The 12143-nt window shown below is 34.7% G+C and overlaps 1 protein-coding gene across 1 annotated transcript in view; it reads right to left on the reverse strand.

Moving 5' to 3' along the window:
• The window catches only part of LOC148628480 (nuclear pore complex protein Nup155-like), a 49778-nt gene extending 41559 nt beyond the window's left edge, over nucleotides 1-8219 (reverse strand). The window contains exons 1-2 of the mRNA XM_088588245.1: nucleotides 8087-8219; nucleotides 1949-2097 (exon numbers count right to left, since the gene is read on the reverse strand). Of these exons, the coding sequence (XP_088444371.1) occupies nucleotides 1949-2093 (145 nt within the window). The 5' untranslated portion in view covers nucleotides 2094-2097; nucleotides 8087-8219. The remainder of the gene's footprint in view (nucleotides 1-1948; nucleotides 2098-8086) is intronic.
• Between the last annotated feature and the right edge of the window lie 3924 nt (nucleotides 8220-12143).

Below are 12143 nucleotides of genomic sequence, written 5' to 3' on the forward strand. Positions count from 1 at the left end.
CTCCTTCAAAATTACGGTCTATAGGCATGTTTTTTTTTTCTTTTTGACATCTTGACAGCTATTCAAACTTAAAAGATAGTGTCCAAAAGATCACAGAGGTGTTCTATGGTAGTTAAGTAGGATACATTGGTATAATGTAGGACAGATTTCTACCTACAAAGCTATTTAAATTACTCATTAGCCTACCTAAATTTGTATTAAAATTGGTACTGGTCATTTTCAACTAGCTGTAAAATGCTGCAGCATTGCTGCCTTCTATGAATTCTCAACCTCCATATCGGAGAGCAAGGCAATTCTAGTAAAATTGAGGACAAGAAATGCAGAAAATCAGTATTTTTTTTTTGACACCATAAAAAAATTTGGGCTGGCAAAGGAAAAAACAGGGACAGTAGGGTTACTGGAAACACAGTTTTTTTAGGCCTATAGAAAATGTATGAAATTGAACTGTTTGATCGCACACAATAAAATTAAAGCATGAGTATGTCATAAAAAAATTAAGATACTAATACTCATGACAGCCTATTTTTCAAGTTCAATAAATGTAATAAAAAAAAGAAAATCATTGCAAAACTAAAGGATTAACTTTAAATTGTCATATTTGAAAAATCATGCAACTTGTCTGTTCTTCCATCTACCCCAAGTTTTTATCTGCAACGCCTAAGAAATTGCTAAATGGAATTCAATGATTTTTTTCAACAAGCAGTTGGCATTCCAATGGGAACACATTGTGCCCTCTTCTTGTTGACCTATTCCTTCACTCTTTTAAGCTGACTTTATAGCTGATCTGATTCAAAGGACTAAATATCATTTAGCCAGATCCTTTGATCTCAGTTTCCGTTATAAAGATGATGTATTATTGTTATTCGGGGATTTTATACATCGCATCTATCCAAAAAAACTTGAGATAAAGGATAATTCAGACAATGACAAGTCAGCCTCATATTCCGACCTATACTTTAAGATTAATGGAAATGAAAAACTATTAACCAAACTATATGACAAATGCAAGAACTTTTCATTCTGCATTGTCAACTTTCCTTACATCTATGGCAACATCCCTTCAGTACCTATGAAATTCTCATATCACAACTGATGTGTTATGCCAGAGCTTGCTTACTATGCAGACTTTTTTCTACCAAGCTAGACTTCTGGAACAGGGTTATGTTGCTACATGATTGAAATCATCACTACAGAAGTTTTATGATCGTCATCATAAACTCCTGTATCCTTACGGTGTACCCATCTCCACCATGAGAACTGATTTGTTCAATGTGTCAGAGTTTTCCTTTACTCTTTTGTCTATCCTGGACTTGACTCTTTATGAACTACTCATGGGGTGTTTCTAGAAAAGCAGAGGACACTGACCAGACCAGTTCACCTGGTCCATGCTCCCAGTTTTTAATAGAGTCAGAGTTGCTCATTTACTTTTGCTGATTTGTATGTAATATTTGGTTATTTTATGTTCTTTGTTATGAGTGCCTGTTTTATCTGTTTGATCTTTGTCCCTGGATTACATTCTTTTGATTTTTCACTAGAATTTTGGTTCCCTTGATTACTCTTTTACACATAGTTTTATCAGTTCACATGATGCTATTGTGCACTGCCTATTTTGCATTTCCATCTCAATTATCATTTGTGTTCCAGGAATCAAAGTATGAATTTTGTCATTCATAGACAAAATAAAGACCAACTACCTATTTACAACTCCTTAGAAATCCCTGAATGGAATTTAACAGAACTTAACCAGAATCATGATATTTACCTATTTTGAATTTCCTTCTGGATGGATTTTTGGGTTTCATGACTAATATTTGTAGAATCGAAGTTGAGCTTCACTATCAGTATTTTAGAGTAAGAATAGTTTGAGTTATCGTAAAACATGCTGACAAACAGTAATTTACCATAAAATATCAAAGTCATCAATCAAGACAGATGTATAAAAACTTACTGTGAACTGGTACTTTCAAGAGATCTGATAGCTCCAAAAAGTTTCTGTCACTTTGTAGCTGTTCATCTATCAATCTAGCAGTTGATTCTAAAATATCTTGTTGGGAATGAGGGGAAACTCCTGTTGTTGACATAAACGATGCCATTCTTCTACAATACAATACAAACAGGTGTACTATACACATTAGTGTGAAATAGTTGTGTTAAAAAAGGGTACCAACTTTCTCTGTAACCAAGTATCAAACAGTCAATGTCATTAGCCATTACATCATGCCTGGGTTTAGTAAAATCGGATTTAAGAAAGCAGAACCAATAGGCTAGTATAAACAAAGGTGTTGCATGCTACATAATACATGCTATGAATACCAATACTCAACCATTTTAGTCAATGCAGAGAAAGGGAGACACAAGTCATCATGAAAAAGCAATACTAGTACACCAAATATCTAAGCATTCCCTCCAGTAGAAGCAGAACCCCAAAAATTATGAATTTAGTCTGTAAACAGGAAATAGATGAGCAACAAACCTGAAAAAGATAGGCACGGTACGAGTCGTCATGAAAAAACAATATGCCAAATATCTAAGCATTCCTTCAAGTAGAAGCCGAGAAATCTGTTTAATAAAAAGAGTAATGGATGGACTGATGGACAAGGTGATTGCAATGTAGCCCCACTTAATAATATAATGTTAAAATACTTTACATAAATATTGCAATAATCTACAACCTTGTGATAAGTTTGTTTTGGTTAATATCACATAACAGATTATGTAGATGGCTGTCAAAAGTTCCTTATATTTACACAATCACATCTGACAGATATTTATATTCTTGTTTAATTCCCTGTACTTACATTTTTAGGGTTTAGGGCAATGATTTTCTATAACTGTTTGAGATTTCCTAAGATACACTGTACTAGTAAGATAAAGTCAGAAATTTTTTAAGAAGTTTTTACCAATGAAAATAAAGTTAGATTGGTGTAAAAATAACCATTTTGGGCTACATGTAATTTTTAGAAGTAAAAATCAAAACAATGATTCAGTTTTTGATATTTTGTATGATTTTCGTAACAAGACAAGTTTTTATCAGTGAAGGACCTAAAACTGAAATAATTTTAACGCACATTCATGAAAGTACAATTGTAGTACTTTCTGGTTATAAGATTATTTCATGGTACATGTACAACATGGGTAAACCCTTAGCATCAAAATTTAAATGCTGCCATTCAGAAGTACATGTACATTGCACATACAGTGATGTGATTGTGAAAGGTTCAGGTGGTCATTGTACAAGTTGTTGGATGGAATGAATTTGATGATGATAAAGATGATGAGAGTAATGAGGATAAACTTAAATTGAGAATGCCTTTCCACAATTTAGTTGATGAAGGACTACAAGTAAAATTGTATGAAGAATGGAATTGTGAAAAATACTGATAACATAATACTCTACATGAAAATATACTTAATTTCTTGTGCTTTAAGCTACATGCAGTTGATTTTACTTCAGCCTTATGTAATGTTAAAGGGCTAGTGCTTAAAATGTTTTTGGCATAAGAAAGAAATCTTTATGCAATGGCCCATCAGTGATACCCCTGCTTTCAATCAAGATACATTGTTTTAAAAAAATAAACACAGTCCTTGGATGTTGAATTCTTTCAAAAATGAATCATATCATATGACATACCTGCAAGAAGAACGTGTTAAAATTTCCAGCCCTTGTGATGAGTAGTTGCTGTGAAAACTGTTATGGACACATCGAAACACAAACACACAGACAATGGTAAAACAATATATGCCCTCTCTTTTGAAGCGCGGTATAATGATTACAGGTAACTAAAATGTTAAATTTGGTTTAGATCTTTTAAATAACAATTTCCAAACCTTTTACTCCAAAATCAACTGATGCTTCTTTTACATGATTTTGTCAGACAAGTTGCCTGTATTTTAAAGACACAAAATATGTTACCCAAAGTTACAATACTAAGGGTTAAAACTGATAAGGATTTTTCAAGAAAAAATTTCATCTACAAAGCATTTCATTAGATTTGTTTAGTTCGCTTTTGATTGCTTAAATTCAATTTTTTTTTGGTAAAATGCAATCAGTGAAAGCCGTCACTCAAACAGTCAAACCGGCGATTGAATTTGAATATTATTGATCACTGCTGCTATCCTTTATGAATGAATATGATGATGTTAATAAAAACTCTGAAACCATTAAAATATATAAATAAACTCTAGTAGATACGTTAACAAAACTCTTCTTTAACCTGGAAAACAATATCGAGTGTTTTGGAGTTATCTGTCCTTCAATGTGCAAATTTTTACCCATTTACGGTATGTCATAACACATTCGCATGGGCTCAAATTGTAATTAGTTAAAGTGTTATCGCCCCATGCAGATCTAGGTGTTAAAAGAATAGGCCTGCAGCAGCGCTAAGCTTGTCGTAAAAGGCGACTAAATAGTGCTCAGAACCCTAGCCAGGGGCTAGGGCGCTCTGCCCACAGAGCAACTGGGATGTGTGCCCCAGGTGGTGGAATGGGGTACCCCTGGCGTGTTATATGCTGGGGTTGTCAGGCTATAATACGGAAAACCTGACCGCAGACCATAGTGGTGCACCGTGTTGGGACCCTACCCACCTCCCCCTATTTTCAGTGGCAATCAAAATTTGTCAACCCCATTGTCCTTGTGTCCCATCCCTTTTTCATTTCATCATCATTTCATGTTCATTTTATCATCAATTTCATGTTCATCTTCTGAATATAGCTGAAATATTGCTGCTCCGACGTTAAACCCCAACAAACAAACAAAAGTTAAGGTGTTATCTAAATGACTTATTGCAATCAAATTTGCATGTAACAATTATGTTTTATTGTATTTCATAATACCAGGTAATATTGTTTACTAATTACTGCTCATAATTATGACCAATTCATCAAATGAATTTCCCACTTAGTTCACACATGGGTGCCCACGTTTAACATGTTTACGATTTCGTACTCCTGATGATCTAAGGCTTCAGAGCCATTGACACATTTTTCAATAAAAATAACTGACCTTGCAGACAAAGTACGCTATAACAAAAACACAAATATTAATTTAATTCAGAAATCTCATACTTAGTAACATCGCTGGAATAATATGCTGTTGAAAACAAACCATTCAACTCGGATCTCCGCTGACATTACGATATAAATGCACACATCTGACCCTCGACTCATCTGCCAAATTAGACTTATCTATGTTTTTTTCGTCGATTTTGGTCAAATTTGGGCAATTCAAAACTTATACGCCACATCGACTTACAGTCCGGTACATGCATTTATCGTGTATTCATTAGAAGGTGTTTAAAATGCTCCACCTTTCATCCTCAAACCGGAACCCACATAAGACAGGAACATGAACAATACTATATGTATATACATATATGTATCTAAAATAACATTTTTTATATTAGCTAAATTGTACAAGCTAAAATGATAAGCAAGACAACATCATGATATCAATAATGCACAAATTTAAAAAGAACTTTTGTACCTTTGTAAAGCAGAAAATCAACTGAGTTAGGGGAAGGGAAAACAAATATAATTTGATACATAAATATTGGCCCTACCCAATTAATTTTATTGCCATTCTCTGACAAGATATAAAAAAAATTCAAAGCAACATTTCTCACTTCTTTGATCATGTTTTTGACAGAATCATTTGAACTCTGGAAAAAGAAGTATTTACCCTACCTACCTAAATGCACCCAAAGCCAGGAGCTGAGGTTTGGGTAAGGGGAATTGAACATTATTTTAAATGTACAATGAATTAAAGGATTTAGACTTAATCGAAAATTCTGGAATCAAATCAGGTAAGTTAAAGTGTGTCATGCACGACTTTAGCCAGAAAGCATTTGAAAATTGGTACTCAAGGGGTATCAATGAAAGACAAAATCCAACTTTTTGTACGGCACATCATCAGGTTGGGAACAAAACATCAAACTAGGGTTCATCCCCTGTTAGTGTTCCAACCCTCACATGGTGTTTTTTTCCTTAAAAAAAATTCAAATTATGAAATATTGTTAAAAGTGGGAATATTTGTATACTTATAAATAACTTTTGCAAAGGAAGTAAATTTTATTTTCATTATTTTAAAAGTTACAGACCCAAGTAAGATGAAATAATTCAAGGCTCACAACTAGACATAGATATTAAAATAAAAAGCATACTTTTTCATAAAATATACTACAAACACAATACATACTCACAACTTAAAATGAAATATGACAATTACACTACATTCAAAAGGTAATCAAGGGAACTAAGGTTATAGCAGTAATCAAAAGAATGTAATCCAGGGACAAAGACCAGACATGGAAAACAGACATACACAACAAAGAACATAAAGTAACAAAAATCATACATACAAAGTAACAAAAGTAAATGAGCAACTCAGACTCCACTAAAAACTGTTAGCATGGACCAGGTGCACCGGTAGGGTAAGGTTTTGCAAGAACAGTCAGATGGTTTAGCCTTGAAGTCTTCAATCTCAAAGTTCTGCAATAGCTTTTTATAATTGAAAATTTTGGATGCGATGGGTGAAGTATAGGAATATGAAATAATTGGTATTGATTTGTCCCTGAAATATGGGGGAATTTTGTTGGTAACGCTTTTGTGATAGAGGATGTTAGCCAAATTAATTGCATCTATACCTTTGTTGACAAACGGTAGTGGAAGAAATGATCGTTTTTCTTCATCTTGACTTTTCACACAAACTGGTTTAAAGAGTTTGTGGAAACCAATATCCAAAATGATGGCAACACGTCTGTATAATGATTAGGTGGGGTAAGAAACAGGAGTGTCAAGACTTATTCTTTAAAGGGAGTGTAGGAAAGTGAGAGGTATAGAATAAGTTCGGTTCTGATGTGATGAGGTCCTAGAGGTATTTGTATGAAAGGAAGGAAACCATCTATGGAGACATCATGTAACTTAGGTGACGTATAGTGGCGATGGCCATGACTCCTTTCCGGTCCTGGCTTTTCGTCAAATAAATTCATCACATTTATGCTATTGTTATTTTGATTTGAAAGGTTTCCTCTGCTTTTGATGTTGTCATTGCATCCGTAAGGTATTGCAGTATCTGGTATGCGTATCCAGTACTCCTCTCTTTCTCTACGATAGTATTTACTTAGAATGGAACTGGTAGGATGGTAATTTTTTTTCTAAAATATCTTACTTTCATAGAGAGGATTGAATGATTATATTGATTAAAGTGTTGATAAACTGTCGGGAATTTGGTGGTGTTAATTCCCGAACGATGACTGCACATTCTTTTATTTAATCGTTCTTGCATTCTCCGACATATATTAAACCACGTAAGTTGCATTCTAATCCATATATTAAGTTTGTTGATTTGCAACTTAAGTCATCGCGACTTCTTGTATGGAAGGTTTTGTTTGTAAGGGAACTGGAGAAGTAAGGGTCAGTTATAAGAATGTTGCATGTTTTACAATTTTTAAGACCACATTTTGATATGGTACAATGTGGTTCGTCATCGTTGTAGTCAAATATATCGTTTAAAGTGATGGAACATGGTTTGATAATTTTAAAATAGTCAGAATTTTTGTATTGGAATAGATGGTCTGCAGACTGAACGTGTGATTTGGTACTTTAAGCTGAATTGGTCGGGGCACTATCCATATCAGATGTTAGTGTGCTAAGATTCCCATCTGGGGACACCACATACTTACAAGACAACAGAGTGTCCGATCTGCTTCCAGGTTCGGACTTTTTTATACTGGGCGACGTCTGAGCCAGTTTTTCTTTCATTCCTCTTGCTAAAACCATTAATTTAAACAAAAATTGTATTACTGGGTTGATGTTACCCTTGGGGACAAAATCCACCAGCAGAGGTATCGACCCAGTGGTGTGAAAGAGTAATCAAGGGAACCAAGGTTTAGATAATCAAAAGAAAAAAAAACACCAAATGCTGGGTGGAACTTAAAAAGGAGGGCTAACCCTTATTCCAGTTGTTGTTTCCAACCTGATCATTTAGAGGGTGACCCAAAGCTGGGATATCGATATCCAAATAAAAAGGGGGAGGTTTTTTGGATCGGAAAACATTCGGAATAACAAGGGACAAGTTGTCAATTTTTACCTTTCTTATTGAATCTGAGATACAATGAAACAGATGTATAGTCTATCTTATATTTGTTTTCATTTTCACATGGACCCCGCCGAATTCAATTTCAGGAAGTTCAACAAAAGTGCTAACTGTCGGAACAAAGCAGGGCATCCGGATCAGGGAGCAATTATTTATCGACTTATCCTAGGTTTTCATGGACTATTTAAAAAATCCTTCCGTGTGTATATCTGAAATAACGATGACACCGAGAACACGTGTCGAGAGTTGCTGTAATCTGACAGGGGCCATTTATAAAGTCCCAGCTGTAACTATCTAACTATAACAAATAAAAAAACAATACCAAAAAAACAACGCACACTGTGGAAATAAGATTGATCAAAGTAACCTGAAGTAAGAGTAACCTTAAGTAAGAATAACCTGAGGTAAGAATAACCTGAAGTAAGTGTACACCAAACTAATGAATTCTATTAGTTACCATGCGCCATCTTTCGATTCCAAATTTCTACTTGTACACGACCTCTAATTTGAGGGAAAAGTTGATAAATTGACGAATTGCACCTTATTTGCAAAGTTTTAGTCTGTAAACAGATTATTTCAACTATCTCCGCTTTGAAATTCAAATCCAAATTTTACTCATTGAATGATTGTGTCATAATCAGCTTATATAAAGATAACTTTTTGTAACTTGCATGTATTGTTAAAAACCAAAGGCGTTTTTATATATTTTGCATACAATAACCATATGTAAGCTCATGAATCATTATCAAAATATTTACAGTTTGGGATAATTAAATACATGTACTGCTATTTATAACACTTTTACAACAGATACTTTTGTACAAAATGATTTTAATTTTTGGGATATTATGATTGTATTATTGATCTGACGCTCCCCATTTATATATTAAGTCATCCATCAGTTGTCTCCTTAATTGTTTTAAGACCGGAATCAGAACAGTACGTCCTTAGAAAGCGGTTATGTCTTCCTGCGACCTGTTGATTTTACTTCTCCTAGTAATAAGCGCCCCCGTGCAGGTCCGGGTGTTAAAAGAATAGGCCTGCAGCAGCGCTAAGCTTGTCGTAAAAGGCGACTAAATAGTGCTCAGAAACCTAGCCGGGGGCTAGGCGCTCTGCCCACAGAGCAACTGGGATGTGTGCCCCAGGCGGTGGAATGGGGTACCCCTGGCGTGTTACATGCTGGGGTTGTCAGGCTATAATACGAAAAACCTGACCGCAAACCATAGTGGTGCACCGTGTTGGGAAAGATGCCACGTTCCTCGCACGTTAAAGAACCCTGCTGTGGTATTCGATAGGAGTAGGAACCTTTGCGCTCCGCCACAGGAGGCTAAATTGCCCGACCTTACTCATCCCCCTTTTTCTAGTGGCAATCAAAATTTGTCGACCCTATTATCCTTGTGACCCATCATTTTTTTATCATTTCATGTTCATTTTATCACCAATTTCATGTTCATTGTCTGAATATAGCTGAAATATTGCTGCTCGGACGTTAAACCCCAACAAACAAACAAACAAACAAACAAACCTAGTAATATGCACACAAGTCTGACACAGGGTGTCCAGATAGTTTTTTTTATACGTTTACAAGGAAGAAAAAAAAATCGTTTAATTTTTTATTGCTATCCTTCAAAAATCGTTCCGAAATAAAATTTAAATACATGTATTCGAATTCAAAACCTATCGGTGCACCTGGTCCATGCTCCCAGTTTTTAGTAGAGTCCGAGTTGCTCATTTACTTTTGTTACTTTGTAGGTATTATCTTATTTATTATATGTTCATTGTTGTGTTCGTTTGTTTTCTATGTCTGATTTTTCCCCTGGATTACATTCTTTTGATTTCCGCTAGAATCTTGATTCCCTTGATTACTTTGCATCCATCGATCATTTGTTACTCATGATCATTCACGCTTGACTGTTCACGTTCATTTTTTCTCGTTTGACTGTGCGACGGAGGTGTATGAGTCGAACATAAAATTAGTCGTTTCATTGGTATTTGATTGACATCTTCTGATGATAAATTTTCTGTCCTGTCCTGGTCAAATGATTGGAACTTGCGAGCGCCTTATGCATCTTAAGCCAAGCGAATGACCGATCTACACGACAATACCATCCCATTTCATATTAGCAGTAGATATGGCATTGTGCATGTACTACGGATCTTTTCCTTTTTTCGATTACACATAAACTAGGTTGCAGTTGAGTTGAAGGTCTATCAGGGGCGGACCCAGACACAATGGAAAGGAGGGGTGCCAGCCCTCAGACAAAAGGGAATGCTAGGCTATTCTTCGTCATTTTTTGTCAATTGTACACGTGGAAATGATAAATTTTCAAATAAAAAGAGGGGTGTCAACTCCTTGCACCTCCCTCTGGCAAAATATACAGCACGAAGGATGGCTACCGTCTTTCCACTTGACCTTGAGCTAAAATCGACCCAGACACCCCCTACCGGCTTGCAGTGCGAAGAATTAAAACCTAAAATAGCATTTGTTGTTAACCTTCATAAAAATATCAGTAAAAAGGTTTGTAGAACCACTTGAGAAACTATAAATGTTATCAATTTATTCAAAATTTCCTTAATGGAATGTATAGTCGTATGTAGCTTATCAAATGATTAAAAGTCTACTAATTTATTCTATTCTATTAGCTTTTCATTAGTATGAAGTAATGAATACATAATTTGTTGTTTAATTTCAAAGTTCGAATAATTTTCTGACGTTTTTATCAACTATCTGGAAATAGAATCGAGATAAATTTGACATGCTGCATTTTTTACGGTTTAGTATAGGTCGAAGATCGGTCGACGGTTGAAGTCACCAAGAAAGTAAATTTGAACCAAGTAAGCTATAACTTAAGCAGCTAAACTTGCAGAAGGTTTTGATATTTTATTGTTGCAAAAGTGAAACTTTCCTGAGAATTTGTTTTACTTGCACTAACTTTGATTATGTCAAAAGTGAACATAACCTAAAGCTCCAATACCATGGCCGATATTGACGAAAAACGAGATACGGTAAAAGTGGATGAAGAAAAAAGACCGATTCACACAATCGACACTGAAATAAGTTTTCAAAGAATTAAAGACCTTCCGAAAAAGTCAAAGTATTATGGAAATCACAAGCGTTTAACGTGGATTTGTGAGCGCGATGTTCAAAAATTTGAAAAGGATACTAAACTTGTGACACTTGAATTGGAGAGATCTCAGTCATTTTATAAACAAAAGTTGAAGGACCTGAAGGAAACAAAGAAAAATTTGATAAATGTCAAGAAGGCGGACAATTATCTACGTTGCAAGAGTTGCTCAGATATAGAAGAGGCCAAAACGACAAAACCTGTGGTAAAATTCGAGGAAATAGAATGCACACAAGAAATCGAAGACAAAGACCAGGATTCACACGAGGAAATAGTGCCACCACCTAAACTAATGGGAAGACGATTCACTATGCCAAACTTGACACAACCATTGTATAACACTTCTAGTATCAAATTACAAAAGGATATTTAGTTGCAATGATGCAAATACACCCAAACATAGTGTTAATGTAATGTGGCGATTTATTCTAAAATCTCGGTAAATTGTACGTAAAAAATGTTGAACTGTACAGTTTTATTTGATATCCGGGCTTTTTCTTCCCTCTGTCATAAATTCAGTTGTGACAGAATCACTAGGCTTATATATTACGTGACTCTTTTGAAGTTTGTTATATTTATTTCAAATATATTTTTTTCAGTCTTGTTTTGTATTTTTTTTTTAAATAGATTTATTTTATTATTACTTCGTTTTGTCATTAAACTGAAAACAACAAAAAGTAATCAGTTACAGTAACTTGCTTATATTTAAAAAATCGTTACTGAAAAAAAAAATCTTTCTAGGACATCTTGAAATATTACAAATATACAGACGGATAACCTAAAACTTGAAATTCCTTTAATTTGAGTCAGCTGTACCAAAACGATTCTTTCGCATATGCACGGAGAAGTGGTTTGCGCTTACTTTTTTAGGAACGCGAAACGCCCACAAACATTAATAAATTAATTGTACATTTCAAGGGTAATTT

The sequence above is a fragment of the Perna viridis genome, chromosome 1 (genome assembly GCF_037379345.1).
Source record: "Perna viridis isolate PV_CMFRI_1.1 ecotype Kerala chromosome 1, ASM3737934v1, whole genome shotgun sequence".
Taxonomy (NCBI): domain Eukaryota; kingdom Metazoa; phylum Mollusca; class Bivalvia; order Mytilida; family Mytilidae; genus Perna; species Perna viridis.